Source organism: Erpetoichthys calabaricus, chromosome 1 (assembly GCF_900747795.2).
Source record: "Erpetoichthys calabaricus chromosome 1, fErpCal1.3, whole genome shotgun sequence".
Taxonomy (NCBI): Eukaryota; Metazoa; Chordata; class Cladistia; order Polypteriformes; family Polypteridae; genus Erpetoichthys; species Erpetoichthys calabaricus.
This window is the reverse complement of record NC_041394.2, coordinates 245,356,968-245,381,105: the sequence shown is the minus strand read 5'-3', so window position 1 is coordinate 245,381,105 and position 24,138 is coordinate 245,356,968. Positions and strand designations below refer to the sequence as shown.

Genomic DNA, 24,138 nt, shown 5'->3' with positions numbered 1-24,138 from the left:
GTCACTTTGCACAGCTACTGCACTGATTCTCATAGTGTTTTCACACTATTTCACAATATCTATTTTTAAACTTTTGTGTCTGTTTATGTGCGTTTCCATTCTTCATGTTTATTTAAACTTGATTGTTCAACCATCCATCTATGAACATTCTTGAACTTGGATTCAGATGATAAGACCTGCTTGTAAATTTAAACTACAGGAATCTCATACAAACCTGGGGAAATGTGAAGTCTGTGTGGAGTCAGGCCAAGATGAATGTAAATCTGGAAAATTGAAATACTTTTTTCTGCTTAAAAAAAGGTGCAAGGAATATTACCAAATTGATCAGTAGGAGGGTCACTATTAAAACTCACTCCATATATCATTTCCAAAGGATTTTAGCATCCATTTTCTGAACACACATTTTCCTTCACAGCCTATTTCAGCCTCCTAACACATATATACTACGTTAACAATTCTGGCCGAGAGTGCAGTCCATCACTGAGCACATTCTGAAGCAGTTAAGAATCAGCACTTTTTAAACACGCACATTTGGGATGAAGCTGATATTAGTGCTTCCAGATGAATATCCCAACTGAACAAGGGGGGAAAAATGGGCCAATGCAAGGAACAATGAGCTGGTAAGTAAATCAACATAGCACTAGTAATCACATTTGGACATTTCTATTTGGCATTATGATGAAGTACACTGTTTAAGAATACATTTCTATTCTTATTTACAGCACCATATTTTAAGATTTTTTTTTTTTTTTTTAACATTTCCACAGTACCATCTTCTTCAAGCTACCATATTGCTCCAGGTCACAGAAAAGCAAGGTTAAATCTGGTTTTATGTTTCTTTCCAAACAATTTGGGAAGAAATTTATTACAACTGCAAGTTTACTTTTTTGTATGTACATGTTCAGCAATATTTTGTGTAAGCAGAATACAGCATCATCTTCTTGCTCTTGACATTGTTTTTCCCACCACCTTAATGCCTAAGGACAAACCGATGTAGTCACCAGTACAGTTTTGTAATTTATTTAAATTTTTCTTTTCCACAAATTTACCAAGAGTAAAGCACTCTGCTCAAGGCAAAGTTCACAGGACCACCATCTTGTAAACATGACACTGAAATTCCGACTTGACCTTCTTAATTCTTTTAAAGTTGCAAAAACAACCAGTAGGCTCATAAACGTTAAATGTTAATCATTCACATACTCTCTCACAAATAAACAGGTTTAAACATGAATGTCAAAACAGCTAATTTTAAAATTCATAATGAACTGTACCTTTTTCATTTTGATTCATTTTTAAGGCTTGTGCTTTCAGACCATCCATATGCTGAGGTAGAAGAGAAACCACAGTTTTCCTTTGACAGTAAATTTAATAATATTCAAAAATATCCCTTATTTTAAATCACTTCAATCATCATAGTTATATTACAGTACAAGAGTTTAACAGGTGAATTTGGAGAGTAAATATGGATAGCAGAGTCCAAGATCTGTCTACTCAAGACGGACACGCTTTCGGGGTGATGCAGGAGAATCCAGGACAAAGGCGGTGGGAGATCCAGGTCTCGACTCAGGGATGTGCTCCATTTTATATTTTTCTATATAAGGAAATGCAACTTTCCACACCTGTAATGAAACAAATAGGTATTTATATATATACTGTATATATATTATATAAAAAAAATCCTGCAACGAGACAAGACGTTTTGGAAGATTTTTTCAACTCCCACGAGTTGAGACTTTGGCCATGTGATTTTTTCAAGTCACACCCTCCTCTCAACCATATTTAACCACGCACACAGTACTCTCACCTCTCATTCATGTGAATGCTTTTGTCAGACACAGTTCCTGCTCTCTCAGCTCTTATAAATTTTAATGTTTTCCTCACTTTATGTTCACAATTAAAGAAGACATATTATGTCCAAAAAAGAATTTCATCACAAAGGGTTATCAACAGAAATAATGAGTACACGAGCAATCCTAGCACAGAGAAACAAAGTCAAATGAATAGGGATAGGGAAGTACAAGCAATAGGGATAACCGCACCCTGGAGAGGATTGTGAAACAAAACCCATTCGAAAATGTGGGGGAGATTCACAAAGAGTGGACTGCAGCTGGAGTCAGTGCTTCAAGAACCACCACGCACAGACGTATGCAAGACATGGGTTGCAGCTGTCGCATTCCTTGTGTCAAGCCACTCTTGAACAAGAGACAGCGTCAGAAGTGTCTCGCCTTTGGACTGCTGCTGAGTGGTCCAAAGTTATGTTCTCTGATGAAAGTAAATTTTGCATTTCCTTTGGAAATCAAGGTCCCAGAGTCTGGAGGAAGAGAGGAGAGACACAGAATCCACGTTGCGTGAGGTCCAGTGTAAAGTTTCCACAGTCCGTGATGGTTTGGGGTGCCATGTCATCTGCTGGTGTTGGGTCCATTGTGTTTTCTGAGGTCCAAGGTCAACGCAGCCGTCTACCAGGAAGTTTTAGAGCACTTCATGCTTCCTGCTGCTGATGAACTTTATGGAGATGCAGATTTCATTTTCCAACAGGACCTGGCACCTGCACACAGTGCCAAAGCTACCAGTACCTGGTTTAAGGACCATGGTATCCCTGTTCTTGATTGGCCAGCAAACTCGCCTGACCTTAACCCCATAGAAAATCTATGGGGTATTGTGAAGAGGAAGATGCAATACGCCAGACCCAACAATTCAGAAGAGCTGAAGGCCACTATCAGAGCAACATGGGCTCTCATAACACCTGAGCAGTGCCACAGACTGATCGACTCCATGCCACGTCACATTGCTGCAGTAATCCAGGCCAAAAGAGCCCCAACTAAATATTGAGTGCTGTACATGCTCATACTTTTCATGTTCATACCTTTCAGTTGGCCAACATTTCTAAAAATCCTTTTTTTGCATTGGTCTTAATTGATATTCTAATTTTCCGATACTGAATTTGGGACTTTCATTAGTTGTCAGTTATAATCATCAACATTAAAAGAAATAAACATTTGAAATACATCAGTCTGTGTGTAATGAATGAATCTAATATACAAGTTTCACTTTTTGAATGGAATTACTGAAATAAATCAACTTTGTCATGATATTCTAATTTTATGACCAGCACCTGTATATATACAGTGCATCCGGAAAGTATTCACAGCGCATCACTTTTTCCACATATTGTTATGTTACAGCCTTATTCCAAAATGGATTAAATTCATTTTTTTCCTCAGAATTCTACATATAACACCTCATAATGACAATGTGAAAAAAGTTTACTTGAGGATTTTGCAAATTTATTAAAAATAAAAAAATTGAGAAAGCACATGTACATAAGTATTCACAGCCTTTGCCATGAAGCTCGAAATTGAGCTGAGGTGCATCCTGTTTCCCCTGATCATCCTTGAGATGTTTCTGCAGCTTAATTGCAGTCCACCTGTGGTAAATTCAGTTGACTGGACATGATTTGGAAAGGCACATACCTGTCTATATAAGGTCCCACAGTTGACAGTTCATGTCAGAGCACAAACTAAGTCAAAGGAATTGTCTGTAGACCTCTGAGACAGGATTGTCTCGAGGCACAAATCTGGGGAAGGTTACAGAAAAATTTCTGCTGCTTTGAAGGTCCCAATGAGCACAGTGGCCTCTATCATCCGTAAGTGGAAGAAGTTCGAAACCACCAGGACTCTTCCTGGAGCTGGCCGGCCATCTAAACTGAGCGATCGGGGGAGAAGGTCACCTCCCTGACTAAGGCCCAAGAACCCGATGGTCACTCTGTCAGAGCTCCAGATGTCCTCTGTGGAAAGAGGAGAACCTTCTAGAAGGACAACCATCTCTGCAGCAATCCACCAATCAGGCCTGTATGGTAGAGTGGCCAGATGGAAGCCACTCCTTAGCAAAAGGCACATGGCAGCCCGCCTGGAGTTTGCCAGACGGCACCTGAAGGACTCTCAGACAATGAGAAAGAAAATTCTCTGGTGTGATGAGACAAAGATTGAACTCTTTGGTGTGAATGCCAGGCATCACGTTTGGAGGAAACAAGGCACCGCTCATCACCAGGCCAATACCATCCCTACAGTGAAGCATGGTGGTGGCAGCATCATGCTGTGGGGATGTTTTTCAGCGGCAGGGACTGGGAGACTAGTCAGGATAAAGGGAAAGATGACTGCAGCAATGTACAGAGACATCCTGGATGAAAACCTGCTCCAGAGCGCTCTTGACCTCAGACTGGGGTGACGGTTCATCTTTCAGCAGGACAACAACCCGAAGCACACAGCCGAGATATCAAAGGAGTGGCTTCAGGATAACTCTGTGAATGTCCTTGAGTGGCCCAGCCAGAGTCCAGACTTGAATCCGATTGAACATCTCTGGAGAGATCTTAAAATGGCTGTGCACCGACGCTTCCCATCCAACCTGATGGAGCTTGAGAGGTGCTGCAAAGAGGAATGGGCGAAACTGGCCAAGGATAGGTGTGCCAAGCTTGTGGCATCATATTCAACAAGACTTGAGGCTGTAATTGCTGCCAAAGGTGCATCGACAAAGTATTGAGCAAAGGCTGCGAATACTTATGTACATGTGATTTCTCAGTGTTTTTATTTTTAATAAATTTGCAAAAACCTCAAGTAAACTTTTTTCACATTGTCATTATGGGGTGTTGTGTGCAGAATTCTGAGGAAAAAAATGAATTTAATCCATTTTGGAATAAGGCTGTAACATAACAAAATGTGGAAAAAGTGATGCGCTGTGAATACTTTCTGGATGCACTGTACATATAATGTACTGTATACAGACACTAATCCACAGTTAACATTAAAATTATTTCAATTACAAGAAGTTATGTGATAGTGACTGGAATGCAACTCAATCGAGGAAGTTTAGAAGCTCAATTACAGCATTTAAGGCGACATGCAGCATACCTGATACTTGCTACCCACACTGTCTGATACATGATTCAGGTGTATATCTGACCATTATTTTAATAAATTAGACCAGGATATGCACCCTCAGTTGGTGGTGGGGTTAATGGGGGATGTTGTTTCTGGGGGGGGGGGGGGGGGGGAGCCAGGGGGTGGTGGTGGTGGGAAGTGGATAAACACACATACAACATACACAGTGAACACATTTAAATTCCACATAGACAATAAACAACCAGGAATTAAAGCCTGGTCTGATGTAGCTGTGAGGCAGGGGCATTAAACTACTATATATAATATGCTAAGATATTTAGTAAATAAAGAATCTTCCAGGACAGCTCTCACAGGTTTTGCAATATAACACAGAGTTTAATGTTAGAATATTAAAGCTAATCAAACATGTGTCAACACTTTTCTTCTTGTCTGTGAAACTGCACATAGAAGAATCAGATATGAATATTTCAGAAACAACTAATTGTAGTATTGAGTGTTTACCTTCACTTTATACAGCTACAGAATATGTCTAGCTGTGCAATGTATTGACAATCCAGCATGTATAAACCATTGAAATTAATTTATTATTTATTGTCATACAGTCACTTGCCTTTTGATCCAACAGCAGACGATGAACAGTTTCAATGTCTGGAGCCATGTAACGGTCTTTAATCCATGGCCTGAAACAGAAGCACAGCAGAACATTAGCAAAACATTAACTTGTAAATAATGACAAAGCATGGGGTTTCTGTTTAACTTACTTGACAGAGGAGCGCACAAGTTCATAGACCTTTTCCAGTGGGGTGGTTGTCCTTAAGGGGCGTAAAAATTCAATCCCCTGACAAGCTGCAAGCAGCTCTATAGAAAGAACTTAAAAACAAAACAAAAAAACACATTATTAGTCCTTGTATATATTACACATCAAATGTGTTCTTGTCTTTGAAAACTAAAATAGTACATACTCTCAAAAAAATAAATAAATAAAAAGCCATCAGCAGAATGGAGTAAACGCCTTACAGCATGGGTGTTCATGGGAAATTGAAAGGGTTAATTTTAAAGAGATAATTTTTTTTTCTTTTCAAAAAGGACAATGGATTTTGAAAAAAATGATTTAAACACATACTGCAAGTTATATTATCACTTACATATTTAGTAGTTTGATATAACATTCTGTAGTACAGAAGAACCTTTACATTTATTCTTCAATAGGCCAAACGTCATTACTGTTTTTTTACTACTCTTATTAGTTTCTTTGTAGGTTTTACATGTTAATTATTTCCTTAAGCATAAAAAAAATTCTGCAGAGTACTAACATTTACAAACTAAATCATTTATCAGCAAATACCTGCAGCATTAAGCCAACATGTTTAAAAAAGTTAAAACACTGTATTCATTAACTGTGCATAAATGAGACAATTAGTACACGTGAACCCTGGTAACAGTTCATTTGATTTTAATGACCAATTCCTCTATAACAGTATTTCTAAAGAAAGTTCAGAAAATTAATTAAAGGGAGCAGAAAAACAGACATGGGGGGAAAGATTTGACTATACTGAAGGTCACCCTTACAAACATGTATGCCACTCTGCGCAGCATAAATAAAATAGCATAAGGAATAGCATTAATGTAACTACTGTTCCTTCAACTAAACATTTTAAATGTTCTAGTTTCTGATAACTATCACTTTATACAGGATGTTTATTATAGAAACATGAAAGTATCCTGTCCAGATCGGGCATCAAAGTTGCGCACAAGCACTACAAACACTCTGCGCACCGTCCTTTTTACTGATAAAAGTAAGAAATGAGCCGTAGAGACACAGAATGCAATTTACAGCATACCATGTGATTCATGTCCAGCTGTAGAGAAGAAGAAAGGACCCACGGTCTCTGATTTACACACATACAAGTTCGACTGGACCAACATTTAAATAGGACTCGGGGCTAGTAAAATTCAAGGCTAATACTAACAGTGCCAGAGAACTGGCTGAAATGCGGCTATCCAATGAAAATGCCATTAACAGATATTCGGGCATGAACCCAGCATATGCAGGCTTGAAAAGAAGAACTATGAGACCAACACCCCCCTCATCAATCCCCCTCTAACATCCACCTGCCCACCCCTCCTTATTTGCTAGATATTGCCTTGGATTCCTGCAAGTCTAATCAGGTTCCTCTGATGATGATTCCTGATAGAAGTCGAAAGCTTAGGGATAAAAAGCAATTTTAGGATATGTGATTCATATTCATTCATTATCACAGACCTTCGCTTCCAAATGTGAAAGTGTACTGCATGTTTGTTAGGTGCTCTAAAGTACCACAATTCTATAAATCCCTTCTAAATCTGTGTAAGCTGTGAAATGCAGGGCTCTGTATTAAAGTTTTCCACCACTGCGTTACCAGCATAGTGTATTCAGAACAGCCCTTCCAAGAAATGATGGCAGATACTGCAGTGTGTAGTAAATGTGTAGGAAGTGTGGCTCACTAGATAAACAACTGTACGAGAAACGCTGACTGTAAAGAGTCTTGGCATCGCTGTAGATTGGCACTCTACAGGTAATGTATAAAAGCATTTGATTACAGTCACTGAATACAGAGGGTTACACAAAGAGGTTTCATGATGTTTGTTTTGTTTTTCTTGTCTCCTCCTGCTCCTCTGGATTCATTGTGAGGTCTTTGAGGTGATAAACACAAATTAGTAATTCAAATCAAATAGAGGCCAAGTTGCTACTTCAGTCCATTAACATGTTTTATTTTCATGCAAATAAAACTAAATCTGTTTTCACAACCAGTATGTCAAAATGTCAATTCACTCATTCATGCCACACATCCCACATCCCATTCACGAACCAGCAGCTGCGAGCACATCACACCCATCCTGCTCCGTCTCCACTGGCTCCCTGTGTCTTACAGAATCAAATATAAAATCCTACTAATAACCTACAAAGCCTTAAATAACCTCGCACCAAACTACATCAGTGACCTTCTCCATCACTATGTGCCTGCCCGCCCACTAAGGTCCTCTGTTTCTGGCAATCTTGTTGTACCCCACACTAATCTACACTCCATGGGTGACAGGGCCTTCAGCTGTATAGCGCCCAGACTCTGAAATGAACTACCAAAATTAATCAGGTCAGCTGACTCCATGAATTCTTTTAAAAAACAACTCAAAACTCATCTGTTCAGGAAAGCTTTTAGCTCTACTTGACTTTATTACCCTTCTCTCAGTTTACCTCACTGTCAAGATGCTCATGTAACCTGTGTGTGCGCGCAAGACCATCAATTATGTTGTCTGTTAGGCTTTTTTTCTCTGAATTTACTGTCTTAATCTTCTTTACTTTTTTATCTGGTTTGTACAACCCTATATACTGTATACCCTGCCATTCTATCTTAAACTCTGTGAAGTGCCTTGAGCATGGGAAAGGTGCTATATAAATAAAATGTATTATTATTATTATTATCCAACTTAAGAACAATGACTTTTACTTTGTCTGCAAGAAGCAAAAATGTTTTCATCTTTCTTTTATATTGATAGCCAGTGACAAATGTTAATTATATATAATATTCATGCTAGTGATCAGACTTCAGAAATATAATAAGAGCTAAGATTTGGAACCATCTACTGTTTCTATCTCCTTACTCATTTCATTGGTCACCTAAAATCCATCCTCTTAAAAAGCAAACAGTAAGTTTATGTTTTTCTCCATTTATAAAAGAAAAAAATAAATATTGATGAAAGCAGATATTTTTCAGACCACCTTGCCACATGGATTTAATGAACACCTTCTCCTCTTTTTTTTTGAAAAAATTAACAACTCCGTAGCAATATGGAGCTTCTAAGTAGGTTTGAAAATGAATGTTTGCCCCATTAGGTGCTGCACAACTGTCTGTCATTTGCTGAATGTCGTAGGACTGAAATGTTTAACAAAAGTTGCACAACACGCACACAGATAGATAGCCAGGCTAGGCCCAGTTATACCTTGCTCCACATGCTCCACCACTTGGAGGGCTTTTCGAGCTGCCCAGCCTCCCATTGACACGTGATCCTCAGTGGCAGCACTAGTGGACAAGGAGTCAACAGAAGAAGGGTGACACAAAACTTTATTCTCAGAAACTGTCAAAACAAAACATACATTTTAGTAAATGTCCAATCATATCACACTTTGACATCAGTGAGAAAACAGGAACTAGGTTTCTGGGGTGAAGTCTACTAGGATACAGAAAACTAAGTAGCTTACATTAATCAAACACAAAACACATACACACTAAAATGTATAATGAAAATGTCCATTTTCATGTAAGGACAAAAGGTAACAAGTAACAGACTTTAGTTATAGGACACCTGTAGTTTGGCCTGCTCTGCCAGATAATATGAGGAGTATCCCATTGATCTTATTTAAAATCAATTAACATACACTGTTCTTTATAAAGCTGCTCATGTTGGAGTGAAAGACGCTTAACTCTTTATTGTATACTTTCCATTATAATTAGGGGTGTCATATCTACAGCTTTTAACTAAATTTTTAAAGCTCTTGGTTTCTTGGGTGCTGTAACTTTAACTATTCGATCTCTCACCACTACAAGACATGATTTCCCAGCAGGCAATCAAAATGTTGTCATTCCTGGGACACCCAAGAACTGAACTTATTTCATCACTTGACATTTCATCATCGGTTTTGGATCCTTGCCTAAACATTTGTGTCTGTGTGTCATTAGAATAGAACTGAAAGGATAGCCAGTTAACTTCGATCTGGTGGATGTTTACTTCATCTAAGAGCTAGTTGTTTTTCCAACCACGGTGATATACAAACAAACTATGAATTTTGACCCCAACCCCATGGTAAAACATACGATTTTTCTATTCAGGGTCTATTTGATATTTTATAGCATTATAAAGTAAAGAACATTATTTCAGAAAGCGATTACTTGGGAGATATATAACTGTAACAGCATTTTTTTCTTTTTCATTAACGTTTCATAGACTATTGCTTACCCAGGGCAGCTGCAGTGCAATGAGCAATCATAAAACCAGAGTTCAGGCCTCCTTCATTGACCAAGAATGCAGGAAGCTCACTCAGTGAAGGATTACAGAGACGTTCAATCCTCCTCTCACTAAGGGAAGCAAGTTCATGCACTCCAATTGCAAGATAGTCGAGTGCCTGCAAGAAATGTATAAGGTACAGAACTGGACACCAACACTGTATTACCAACCTTCCTCACAAGATTTCATGGACTATTTGCACACAAAAACTAAGAAAGAAAGAGCTCAGAAATATGACACTCAACAAATTTGGTGCTAACTTTAGACATGTTGTGTGTTCTTAGACTCCAACTAATTTCTAAGATTGCATTTTTTTCATAAAACATGCATTGATAGGAAGATATTATTAAGTCTGCCACAGCTCCTCAATTAGTCTTCAGCTTAAATGGCAAGACATGATAGACCGCAACATTGTACTTTACAATACACAAATACATAAACTTGTTTCAGGTATTTCTACCATTTGAGGAGAATTTAGTCATCTGCTTGATCTGCTTACTATTGTGCTAGTTTTAAGTGTTATTTTAAATAAACAGCAGGCAGTAGCCAATTTTAGCTACCGGTACTTCCATCAAGTTTTGTCTTATATTTTCTTAGGCGAAAATGATTATGAGCTTTGAGCAACAATTAAACAATAAAAGTGGCAGCAATCCTGGAATATATATTTTAGGTCTTTTTTATTTATTTATATTTAATTACTTCATCTTCCTTAAAAATAATAATTTCATATTCTCAAACCTGGTTAATCTAATTTAGTGTTGTGGTGGGCTGGAGCCTACTCTGGCCACATTGGGTGCAGGGCAGGACACAGCCCTGGCAACGATGCCAGTTCACAATAGGGACCACCAATTCACACACCCACACCCAGTAAGGATCCAATCTGAAATCATCTTTGGGGGTGTGGGAGAAGAATTGGAGTGTGAGGAGGAACAAGTCGCATAGACAATACATTCAAACTCAGGAAACCCACAGCACCACATGCTGTTTTCTTTTAAAATGAGAACAAAATGTGTTCCAGATTTAGCCCGACAAGTATGTTATACATCTGAAACATAACTTGTCCTACTCGCAACATGCTACTGAAAGAGTCCTATAAAATGTCTGGGTCTGTATGTTGTCTGGCTGTGACATTATGTAGTTGTATGTGATTGATTTTTAAGTAAATGGTGATATTTGGTATGTTATTATTTACTTGATCGAGTAGCATTGAAGTATACCATTGTAATGTTCCCTTTTTGAAAATAAAATCTAAAATGTAAAAAGTGCTTTTATTTGTATTAAACTTATTCACAGAATCAACTGTACATAACCTAGAGAAGTGAGCCTGTTAAATAACTTTTGAGCGAGAGGCACATTTAATAGTTTGGTACAATATAAATGATTTTTGTAAGCCAAAAACAGAGCAATAACCTTAGCGCGAATCTGATATAAGACCCCACCTAAGACTATTCTAGCAGCATTTCTACACCCAATAAGACCTTACACATTTTCTGCACTTCTTGTTTGCAGAATTTCAAGGTGCAGCTTATCAAAATTTTTTGAATAGTCAAAAATATCATGCAATCTATCATAGTTTAATGTTTCTGTACATTCATCTTAAAATTTCAACATATTAATAAGACAGGATCTCCTCTGCCTAAACTTGTGTGGTATGTCTCTTAGCATCCATTTTACAGGACAGATCTTTCTCTTTATTTCTAAGCCATAGGTCACTATGGAGCTCTGCTGTGCATACTTAACCATCTCTAATTTGTTTGGTCCTGAACCGGCTCTTACATTCAACAGTAACTCACCTGTATCTGCCTTCTCATGTCCTATGTGCAAATGTTGGGGTTCCACACTACATAATTACTGAAGTACATGAAGATAAATTTCTCAGTTTCTGTATTGTAATACCAACCAATGAATGCCTCCTCAATTTAAACAGCTTTAATAATTAGCTGCTTGAGTAGAAGACACCTTTCGCTAAAGGCTAAGCCTTCCTTAACTCTGAACATCTAGCATAATCATCACTGCAATAAAGGTCTTTCCCAAATATTTTCATATGGTGTTGAGAGTTGCACTTATTAACAACAAATTAACTTTTTAAATAAATGTGAAGCCACACTTGACAAGATATTCTTCGTCAATGAGAGTGTAAGAATTACATCAGTTTAAACAAATGGCAGCATACCTGTAAGGAAAATAAAATTACACTACAAATGGAGGATCCAAGAACTTCTAACCTTTAACACCAGTATTTCAAATACATTCATTTTTGCCACATATTCATCATCAGATATTCACTTACTTTTGCTGGATATTCACCATGAAAATTTCCTCCAGAAATAGTTTCACCTCTTTCTGCAAATACCATCTTTACAGGTTAAGATCAAAACTATGATTCTTGTATCATTGAAGAAATATATTACATATGCACACACAGACACACACACACACACATTATATATATATATATATATATATATACACACAGTATATATATATAATTATATATACACACACACATACTAGCAGGAGTACCCGGCATTGCCCGGGAATCTATAACTGGTGAATTTCCCAAATGAAAGAAACAGAACATAGGAATAGAACAAGCAGTTTTCTGGTTCACATTTTACTGTAAGTTCGTCCACTTGTGTCTGCTGTGGCGTTTGAGACGCCCTTGAAATAGACTTTTCTCTGGCATCTGAAGTGGACCGTGGAATTGTACTTCTTTTTTTCCGTGGCATGGGTATATTCGTGTAAAGCAGGACAATTATAATGTGTTACATGGTATTACGTATGTAATACGCACCACAGTGAGATTAATTTACTTTATTTACACTACGTCAGAAAGCGAACAAATCATAGACATATATAGATAGACGCCGCATTCACTGTGTTGCCCAGTCGACACGATACGCCAGCGCGTCAGCCCTATTGGGAGTGGTAAAAGTGCCATTTAAACTAATACGCGTAGATGTGGAAACTGGGTTTTCTGATGAAAAAACAATAACGTTTAAAACAGTATCGTTTACATACAACAGATTTTGACAAATCGTCTAAATGTAATTATATATATCCATTGATACACTAATAAAGGCAATTATTAAATACTACTACTAATAATAAAAATAATTAAATAATTCCTCCCAAATAAGTAACATTTCTCGGACTGCCTTCTTCCATCTCCGAAACATTTCTAGACTTCGTCCTGTTCTTACGCAACACAGTACTGAATTATTAATTAATGCCCAAGTCACCTCACGTACACTTACTGTAATGCTATTCTATCTGGCATCTCACAAAAACTTATCCATCGCTTACAACTTCTTCAAAATTCTGCTGCCAGGATAATAACCTGCTGTTCTAAATCCACTGAACATATTACACCGATTCTCTCTCAACTTCACTGGCTCCCTGCTAACTACAGAATACAATACAAAATACCGCTCTTAACATTTAAAGCTCTCCACAACCTCACTGATCTCCTACAAACTGACACCCCTCTCCCTCACTCAAATCCTCATCTGCAGCTCTACTTTTTGTACCACAATCTGTTGAACCAACACCGACTTACTATACTGGGCAGTCCAGCAGCGTCACTGCAGCATTCGAACATTCTTAGCCAATCATGCAATACTGCGTCCGCGTTTGCCACGTTATGTTCTAACTACAGAGGCAGAGTCACATTGCATGGTTCTAACTTGTATTGAGTCGAGGTATCGATGCGAACACCATACATCGTCATATATACAGGGTATTGACGCGAACACCATATATACAGATACTATCATATTATATATAAGGATATATATATATATATATATATATACACACATATACATACACATATACACACATTATATATTATATACACACACATATACACATATCCACTTCACATCTCTGCCGCTCGCGTTTTGAAGAGGGGGGCTGAATGTACCCCCAAGGAGACACGGTCGCTTCTCCGAAAACCTCTCTTAAACGGTGATACAATGGGAACAAATACAGGTTCTTTCTTTTACCTCCTCTTTGCTCGATCAGCTGCTGGCTTGCTGCTGCTGCACAGCGTGATCTGCATCTCGTACGGTGCTTCGAACATTTAAAAGCCTGTACAGCAGCTGTCCTACTCTTTGTCTTTTATTTCCGGCCCCAGGCGTGGTTAAATCTTTTGGCACAAAGTCTCCTCTCGTGGGACACGAGTTCTTGATATTTTTTAATGCATAATTTAAAAATGGAATAAGAATCAGAAAATCTAACAACATGACATTAAAGTTTGGTAAATTCTGAAAAGAATGATGTCAAACATATACAGTATATGTAGGTTTTAAAATAAGCCGGACTTAAAGCGCGACAAAAAATGTGACAGAAAAATGTCACATAAAATCATTGTACTTTTAAGCTTAGGAGACAACACACACACATATACATATACATATATATATATATATTTATATTAGAGAGAGAGAGAGAAAAATCACATTTTTTCTAGTAATAGTTTCAAAAGGATACAGGATTATCAGTGGCACTGTTAATTTCAGTGTTGATGATATTTCTGACAAAAGCAATTGTATCATTGACCACTCCATGGACCTGAAAAAGTACAGGAAAAGATGTTTTGGAATAGATCTGGATGCTCAACGGGTCTTGGAGTGTCATGGTGACTACAGGTTTTTATTGTAAATGTTTCTTGTTTTTAACTAAAGTCAGTCTTAGTTTTGGTTTCTTGTGTGTTCTTGAGCTGCTAATAATCACACAAGTAGAAAGAACATTCAAGCAGCTACTCCTCTTTAGCAGAATGCCTGTTCCCTTTTTTAATGTCTACAATTTCAATATAATTAATGCTTAGTACTATTATCTGATCTCCTTAAGTAAAGCTTCTATTTGTGTTCTTATTCTGTTCTCAAACACATGGCAATGTACTATTTGATATTTTTGTGTCTCAGAGATTTAATTACACAAGCCTTGGTTTTCACAATTTTAAAGAAATTTGCTCTCTTCATTTTAAGAAAACAGCACAATAATCGATGGGATACTAAATAGCAAGGAATTTTACAATATGAGTGCAAATCTTAACAAGCAAGACTTGTTGAAGTTATATACCTGTTAAAAGTAAATAAAATTAAGAACAGAATTTCTGAAATGACTCAAATGTAATAAGTAAAAAAAGAAATCATGAATGTTTAGAGAAGAGTCCATTTAAAGTCAAGAATTGTTTAGAATAAAAATCTGTAGCTACTGAGGCCCTCCAGAATAGCGGTTGCGTACCTTATTATGTAAACTGCAAACCTACACTAAGAGTGTAAAAAACAGTTACTTAAAAATAGCTATTTGTACAAATACAAGTACAGCATTACACAAGTGAAAAGAATGTAACAAACACTGCTGTTATTGCAAAAACAGAAAAAACATTTAAGGTTAAGATACTCTTTAAAAGTCATTATTATTCTAAAGCTCATTCTGTTTGGAATCAAAGCATCATCTTACTTCTCTGAAATGTGTATATTGAGGGAAAAAAATTCCTTTTTCCGAAGTTAAAATGGCCTAGATTACCTGAGGACAACAACGCAATGTATAAGCATCTTGAACTCTGTCACAAAACCTGTGGCTTTCTGTTAAAAACAAAACAAAAGAAGAAGAAAAAAAATCACTCCTTTATTCCCCCCTTAAAAGAATTGGTTATGACTTATTTCTAATAATATAGGTCACCTGCAATTTCAGAAGGATGATGATCAGAGTCTAGGAGAGAGCGAAATCTGGACGCCACTTCTTTCTGTCCAGGATGAGGTCGCAGCTCGTGAATATCTGTGAAGAAGTTTAGGATTATTACAGCATAATGAATTGCATATACTAATTGAAAACAAATAAAAACACAATGAGACTTTAATTTCAACATCTTTCGTAAGGACACTTCACAATGCCATTTATGCTGCGATGAGCATTTACAAAACTGAAGAGAATAGTTTACCATTTACATAATCTAAAAAATGTCTTTGTTTACCTTTTTGAAGTGTTTTAAGAACTTAATTGAAACATTTAAAAAATCATATTGAAATTTACCATCTTTTAAAGACTGTTTAAAAATGTAGATCCTGTTTAACTACATTTTCTTAATGAATAACGCTTTCATTTTATCTACTGTTTTATTTATAATTTTTAACTGAATGTAACTCCATTTAAATTAACATTTTAAAATGCTGTACATTACAGACACTGCGAACAGTCCTCTATGACATACAATCTCCATGACTGTACAAGTATTGGCAAAACATGTTTAGATTTTGTAACAATAACTTCAACATTGCCTCACAGCATTTTATTGTCCTCCCCAGTTAGTTTTCTTTTAGAAAAGACAGTCCTAACAAACCAGACTCATGCAACAATAGAATAACTTCCTAGTGAAACTATTAGCAGTATTTTTCCTTTAGCTTTTATTTCAAATTATAATATTTTGCGTACTTGTATTTTTTTTCTCTCTGTGTTCAGGAGCAAAAAATGCATTCTTTTGCCATTTTATTACAAATCATTTCAATACAAACACACATCTACAGAGTGGAAGTTATTGCCAACCTTCAGATCTGACTAACTATAACATTCAACACATTAGATTAATTGTTGGGCACAAACAGCATTTAATGAATAGTGAAACTGCGCTCACTAACTTACCACTGTCAAATGCCTTTGTTGTCCCTTTCAATACTTCTAATGTGAGGGCAGCAATGATATCTGCCTGCCTAGCAATTGCCAGTGCCCTCTCAACTGCTTCTGCCCCTAGAGAGGTGATCATCTGGGTGCCATTTATGAGGGCTAATCCCTACAGAAGCAATTGAAAGTTTCGATTATTCAAAGTTTAGAAGATTATCGCATTATACATATCTCACATACACACTAGATACAAAAATTTTACATTCTGATTTGATTAGAGTTAACCATGAGAATTAGCCGTTGGGGCATCAAAATTTGTGAAACATTACTGTATATTAAGAAAAAAAACCTGAACTCTTTGATAGCAATTTGTGTATATATTTGTTTACCACCATCATGTTTTCTGTTTCCCAAATTACCTAGAGAAACCATTTTAATAGACTGAATGGACCAGTGCATTTTGTCTGTCAAAGAATGCTGGGTAGGTGTTTTTTGCTTGTTAACTGAATTAAATCTCAGATGGGATAGTGAATTTTACAAAATTAAAAAAATTTAAATACAATTTATTTTTTGTAAAGCCCAAAATCACAAAAGAAGTGCCGCAATGGGCTTTAACAGGTGCTGCCTCCTGACAGCCCCCCAGCCTTGACCCTCTAAGACGACAAGGAAAAACTCCCCCCCCCAAAAAAAAAACCCTTGTAGGGAAAAAAAATGGAAGAAACCTTGGGAAAAGCAGTTCAAAGAGAGACCCCTTTCCAGGTAGGTTGGACATGCAGTGGGTGTCAAAAAGAAGGGGGTCAATACAATACAGACAATACATAGAACAGAATAAATCCTCAATACAGTATAAAAATAAAAATTCTAGAAGTACGGAGCAGAATTTCACATTAGATGATATCACATAATATGATTTGGATTTGTTTTAAGTCCTGGAGACCTCATTCATCAAGCTGCCTCCCCCATTTTGCCATTCAACATCTGAAATAGCGCTAATCTGATGAAAGGACCCCTCATTCCCACGTCCCCATTCATCAGGGATGACTTTACCTTAGGCAGGCAATCTAAGGTATTTAAAGAGATTGTTATTTTCTTGTGAATTGTTACATATGCATTATTTTCACTTTTACTTTAAAAACTTATGTAAAAACAATACTTGTCCTTTATTTCCGGCCCCATGCATGGTTACATCTGTTTCTTGCCAGACGTATAATACTGCTCGTGTTGTGAAGTGGGTGGGGGGGGGATTATGCGGGGGTGGGGTTATGCGGGGGTAGAACGCATAAGAATATGTCTTTGGATCATTTGCTGTCTTTTTGCTGATTGTGAGCTGCCTCTTCTGCTTGTTGCATGTCATAGTTTTAAGAGCTGGGAGCACATGATGCTTGTCTGCCAAAAGCAATCCAACATTTGCTAGGTTAGATGTATGTGGACTTGTTTTAAATGATGGCTCACTGCCTGGTCTCGCGTGACGTTGTAAAAAACAATACTTGTCATTTATTTCTGGCCCCGGCCGTGGTTAAATTCTTTCTTGCAGGACATATAACGCTGCTCGCGTTGTCGGGGGGGAGCTGCTGTTGCACTGCCCTTCGATCTTTTTAAAGCCTGTACAGCCGCTGTCCTTTTTGCTACGGCCCTGGGACAATCTCTTGGCACCAAGTCTCATGTTTACGGTCCCCACAAGACGCTCCATGGCAAGTCTCTTTGGTCTTTTAAATGTCTTCCGAGAAGATCACGTATCGTCGCATTGCTTTTGCTTTCCAGGATTTTTTTTTTTTATAATAAAGAGATAATGTAAACAAAAAAATGTCATTGGCATATAAGGTATACATGTTTGGGAATAGCAAAACATTTGGGCCAATTATGTTTGATAACTTTTAATAATGAAAACACAGACTGCAAATTAAGAGACATTTAACAAAATACTGTAGGCCAGAAAAATGGACTGAGCCAATGTTTTTAGTATTTTATTTATTTATTGCTAAAAGCATGGTGGCGATGTAGTTAATGCTGCTACTTCATATGTTAATTAGTGTTCCCTAATTTTAATTCTTATTTTGTCTTTTTTCTCTTCATCATGTAAAGCACTTTGACCTATATTGTTTGTATGAAAATGTGCTATATAAATAAATGTTGTTGTTGTTTTCCGGTGTTCTGGGTTTAAATCTTCCATTGAATTGCTGTCTATGTAGACTTTGTATTTTTTTTCCTTTGTCCACATGAATTTAAATGCAGACACTCCAGTTCTCCCATTGCCAACACAAAGATGTGCATGTTAGCTTAACTACTACCATCTCAAATTTGGGGACCATGTTAGTATGGGTGTGGGACTGTGAAAGCAGGAGCTGTAGTGGACTGGCACCCTTCTAAGAGTTGGTTCATAATGCTGCTGGGGCCAGGAAAGGCCCTCACTAAATGAAATGGATTAAGCATGTTAGTGAAAAAGACAATACAATTAAAAAAACAGCACAAAATGCAATACCTCTTTTGGCTTTAGGGAAATAGGAGCAAGTCCATGCGCTTCCAAAACCTTACCAAAAAGAAATAGTAGAAATTCAAGACAAAAGAAAAACAAATATTGGTTAAAAAATTAGAACCTTTGACAATGTCATAATTAGCCAATCAAAAATGCAATTGTCTTATTTTTATGAGATTAGCCATATATAAATTGAATGAACTTAACCAACAAAAAACATAATACATACAAATAGCATATTACTAAACACAAGCTTTATAATATGGTAATTGAGCAGTGAAGGTTTAAAAAAAAAAAAAAAAAAGGGCATATATTTGTAATATACTGTACGCTGCAAACTCTACTTAGACCTTAGATTTATTTATAAATAATCTATTAGCTATGAATTAAATAACACATACGCGTAAACAAATGTGCCTTTTTATACACATTGTCTTACAAATTTTGCATCAGCCCATCCACTTTTTGGAGACCACATTTTGCCTTCTCCCATCAACCCCAATGCCAAGTGAGAGAGAGGAGCGAGGTCTCCACTTGCGCCAACTGTTCCCTTCTCTGGAATGTAGGACAAGCAGGAAGCTGAAAAAACACAAAGCACACTTATTATAAGGTAAATTCACACTGGATTTATGTACCTAAAGTTTATAGGAAGTATTTTTTCAGTAATACTAACATGTGACTAATGCATTTACATAGCAGGGAAACAAACACTAAATGAAACTGGTGCTAATTTGACATATAAGATAGTTCTAGTCAGGTAAATATTTTGAATCGCTAACATTATGTTATAATTAATTACATTTCTAGACTGGTAATCTACTACTAACCCGAAGCTCTTATCCCTAGAGATTTTTTTAATTGATATACATCATGTAGACAAAACAAACATTTTTGTTTTAATAAATTCAAATTAATGTGCAGAATTTGTAAAGTCTACAAAGCAAATATCAGAAAACAAAAGTGAACTACTTTACTATTTTATATATATATATATCCAGTATTGACAGCTAACCATGGAAAAAGGTGGGAGCTTTTCCCCTTAAACTACTGTTATTGTGCCTATATCAATAATAAAAAAGGAAAACAAAGAACTGTTAAAGGGAAAAGCAGCACCATTTTGTAGCTCACCACCCGGTACAAATTGCTCTTTCTTATGTATATGGAAGAGCAAATTGATCTCTGCTCAAACTAACAAAACAAACTAAACTTTTCATAGTGTAAAGCACTAGTAGAAACAGGTTAGTCTCATTTAAGAATCCCAAAGAAAAACAAGACACAAGTGTGTTAATTGGTTAGGATTTAACACCTCTTCCTTCAAAGCCTAACACAACTCTCCTCTACACGGCAATTAAAAGTAATCCTTTGAACAGCAGACTTTTGTTCAGCTTTATTGACCTCCTGCTTCCCTTGCATATAAAAGGAGGTAGAGTTGTAAAATCACACAAAAAACTCCTTAACACTACTAAGACACTGCAGAATTCTACAATTTCCTAAATATCACCTGTACGTCTTGTGAAGATCTATTGTGTAGTTAACCTTTTAAGAATTTTCATTTATACCATAGCTGCATTAAATTTTGTTAAGAAATACCTGTAAGAAATTTTTACAACCCTTCAGAAACTTTAACACAGGTACACATTTGGGGACAACCAAAGTCACCTTATACTATCAAAACCTACCATTAAAGGCTTCAATCATCTGGTGTAAGGTGTTCAAAGAGATGCCACTGTATCCTTTGGCCAAAACATTAATCCTCAAAGCAAATAGCATACGCGACCTTTCTGGACTCAATGGTTTTCCAACTCCTGCAGAACAATGACATATTGAAAAAAGGTCTATGTCTTATAGCAGTATAGCTAATGTTATAAGTATTAATACTGTATTAATAGTTGAAATCAGCTTCTAAATGTACCTGCTGAATGGGATCGAATCAGGTTCTCTTGAAGTTCCCTATAAGAAAGGCCATTTGGCAGTATCATCATATGATTGCAGTATTTATCAGCTGGCAACAATGACATAAAAACCATCCAAAAAAAAAAAAAATCTACTTATAATGCAAGAATAAATCTTTCCTTATTTATATTATATTTTAACACAGAAGTGATACCTGACCTCAGACAGTTACAAATAAACTTTTAAAAGTAATCGTACAAGGTCACTATGAAATTCACAACAGTAGGTTATTTATAGAAGAGCTGCAGCAACTAATATTGGACCTGGACTTGATGAATTATCATTTGATAATAATATTTACCTGCACTAAAGAAATTCCACATATGCAAGTTAAAATCTAAATAAATCCCATAAATATGTTACAAGCTAAAGGTCATAAATAAAGTTACAGGTTTTGCTTATCATGGCACCATAGACTGGCAATGTATTGCCAGTATACTGTACATGCCAACCCTCCAACTTGTAGGGAAAACTCAGTGATTGGTGGCAGGATTGGCACTCCAGCCACTGTAAGAAAAACCTTACACTGCTCCAATTTATTCAAACTAGTGTGATGCTGAGGTGTCAACTGCTGCACGGCCACACTCGGGTTCTAATTTGGCATCCTGAGGTGGTTTGTCTGTGGTGGGTGCAGCAACATGCTGTATTGGTGCATGCTCCCAACCTGTACATGTCACAATACTGCTACTTGTACTACCACTACCACTAGAGCTAAGCTTCATATGGACAAGGATGTTTCAATTTTAACATTCAACCATAACATTGTACAACTCTGTCTGTTTTATGTAGCTTAAAAAGCCCAGTGAAATGCAATAAGATTCTACATATATTAGTGCATTGGATTAGGCAACAAAGAATTTTACTAGTATTCTACCTTCATTGGAAGAATTTCTTTAATCATTACTACATTTTCATTAAAATAAATGTAATACCGGTAAGAATATGAAAAAGAAATATAATGGAAAGATAGATGGCACAGATTATTTATAGTAGTATAAAATAGTAACCGTATCAAGAGACAATAAATAACAGCTTTTTATTATGACATAAATGTCTTTATATAAGATACATCAAGATAAAAGATGCTGGCGACGCTTCTTTTATCCTGATGTATCTTATGTAAAGACATTTATGTCACAGGAAAAGGCTGTAATTTTTTGTCTCTTGAAACGGTTACTATTTTATACTATTATAAATAATCTCTGTATTAGGGATAAAAAAATATATATTTTCAAACACTTACTTAAGTTTACTGGTTGGAATGACCGTTCGTGCAAACTTTCCAAAACCCGTTGTGATTCCATACACCACTAGAAAAGAAAATGCAGCTGTAGAATGTTAAACTAACACATTTTAAGTTCACGATTTTACACGGTACTGACACAATCAGTGAACACAAATATATTGTACCTTTGTTTTCTGCTATAATATTCTCCAATAGTTCTCGCGACTCTGCAATTTTCTTTTCCGCTTCTGGAGAGAGCTAAAAAATAATTAGCAGGGAATTTTTAGGCATAGATGTGTTAAATATAAATTAAGCTATGTATGAAACAAAACAAAAAATGATATAAAATATAGTTGTAGCTTCTCACCTTAATCTTGTACAAACCCCTTCCTAAACTGACCAAATCTGTTGTTGTGAGACTCTTTCCATCTAAGAAAATGTACTGCAACACACCAAATCAATGATTACAATACATCCACTATAAATAAAGGATTTTAATTTTATATATATAATAAAATATACTGCGCACTATATTGACTATATTGAAGCGCCTTGAGCATGGAAAGACGCTATATGAATAAAATAAAAATCATTATCATCATCCATCCATTTTCCAACCCGCTGAATCCGAACACAGGGTCACGGGAGTCTGCTGGAGCCAATCCCAGCCAACACAGGGCACAAGGCAGGAACCAATCCCGGGCAGGGTGCCAACCCACCGCAGATCATCATCATTATTATTATTATTTTAATTAGGTACTTTAGAATCATCTCCTAATGTCTCGCAAGTGATGTACAAAAACTCGGTTAATTTAGCAGAGAAACATTCTAAAGGCAAAAACTGCCAAAAAAAACAAAACCTTTTATTCAGATATCAGAATTCAAGGGAGGCGAGGTGGTTGAAGGGGTTAAGTCAAAAATAAAAACACAAATGCTAACAAGATGTTTAAATTGTTAAGCGCAGGGCACGTACCTCTTCGGGCTCTCTGTACGTACTATTGCTGAAGGGCACGTTAAGGATTCAACTTCTGGAATTTACAGTAACAAACGCAGAATTGCCATGAAATTACTACTTGACCACTTGGAGCAATGAAAGGATACAGATGTGAACTTCCAGGCTGAGATGGAATAAAATCTGGTGACATGGTGTCTCCTTCAATCACTAAGACAAAAAACATACCGATATTATATTTTACATCAGTGTCACTAAGATGACAAAATGCGTCAGCTTCAAAAAAACCCTTACAATATGCTTTTTACTTTCTGCTGAAAACATACACGCAGCTAACTGCGGTAATCAACATGGTTTTATTTAAACATTAATTTGTTTTTTTTTGTAACGCCGTCCTTCAAAATGAAAGCTGTCTAAAAAGCAAGCAGTTCACTATACAATATGTTGCGGGACAGGAATCATGGACTAAGCACACAACACGCGCAAAAGGTACCGCAATTTTGTCCACAGCGTTCATGGGGTTTTAAAATATTTCGTATTCAACTTACTAAGCTCTACGAAGTCATTTTCTTCCAGGACATCTTCCAGAATATCGTCGGCGTCCAGCAGCCCTTGCCCCTGGCACCTCCTCAAGGTGAAGCGGACCTCTTGGACAGGACCCATGCCCCCGTTATCCGGCTTGTTCTTGATGTACCGTCTCAGTGCCTCAAGTCCCAGCCAGAGCACCGTGCAAGTCAAGTCCTTACAGGGCACAGTCAGCCACTCGTCCCTAACGTGTACGGTAAATCGCGGCATGACCTGGGAGCTCAAACGCGTCTGACGAACTCCAACTGACACCCAAGAGCAGCCTTTGCAGCACCTGAGCCTAGTCACTCGGCTAATAACATGGGCGGAACCCCCAGCAGAGGGCGGTCTACTGTGTTGAATTGCTCCGCCTGCATCCGACCTAGCGTCCAGTAAGAATGAGGCTTAC

The 24,138-nt window shown here is 36.9% G+C and overlaps 1 protein-coding gene across 1 annotated transcript; it reads right to left on the bottom strand.

The window, feature by feature from the left end:
* Positions 1-1,004: 1,004 nt before the first annotated feature.
* Positions 1,005-24,035, bottom strand: hal (histidine ammonia-lyase). Its single transcript, XM_028813539.2, has 20 exons — positions 23,714-24,035; positions 23,315-23,375; positions 23,187-23,214; positions 22,581-22,655; positions 22,399-22,471; positions 22,232-22,298; positions 20,948-20,985; positions 20,715-20,840; positions 19,475-19,614; positions 19,042-19,089; positions 16,584-16,731; positions 15,627-15,722; positions 15,471-15,529; positions 14,430-14,510; positions 12,226-12,291; positions 9,888-10,053; positions 8,874-9,008; positions 5,657-5,765; positions 5,506-5,575; positions 1,005-1,619 (listed from the first exon to the last, which is right to left on the bottom strand). Exons 1-20 carry the CDS (start codon positions 23,958-23,960, stop codon positions 1,488-1,490), a joined length of 1,965 nt encoding a protein of 654 aa, XP_028669372.2. The 5' UTR covers positions 23,961-24,035; the 3' UTR covers positions 1,005-1,487.
* Positions 24,036-24,138: the final 103 nt, after the last annotated feature.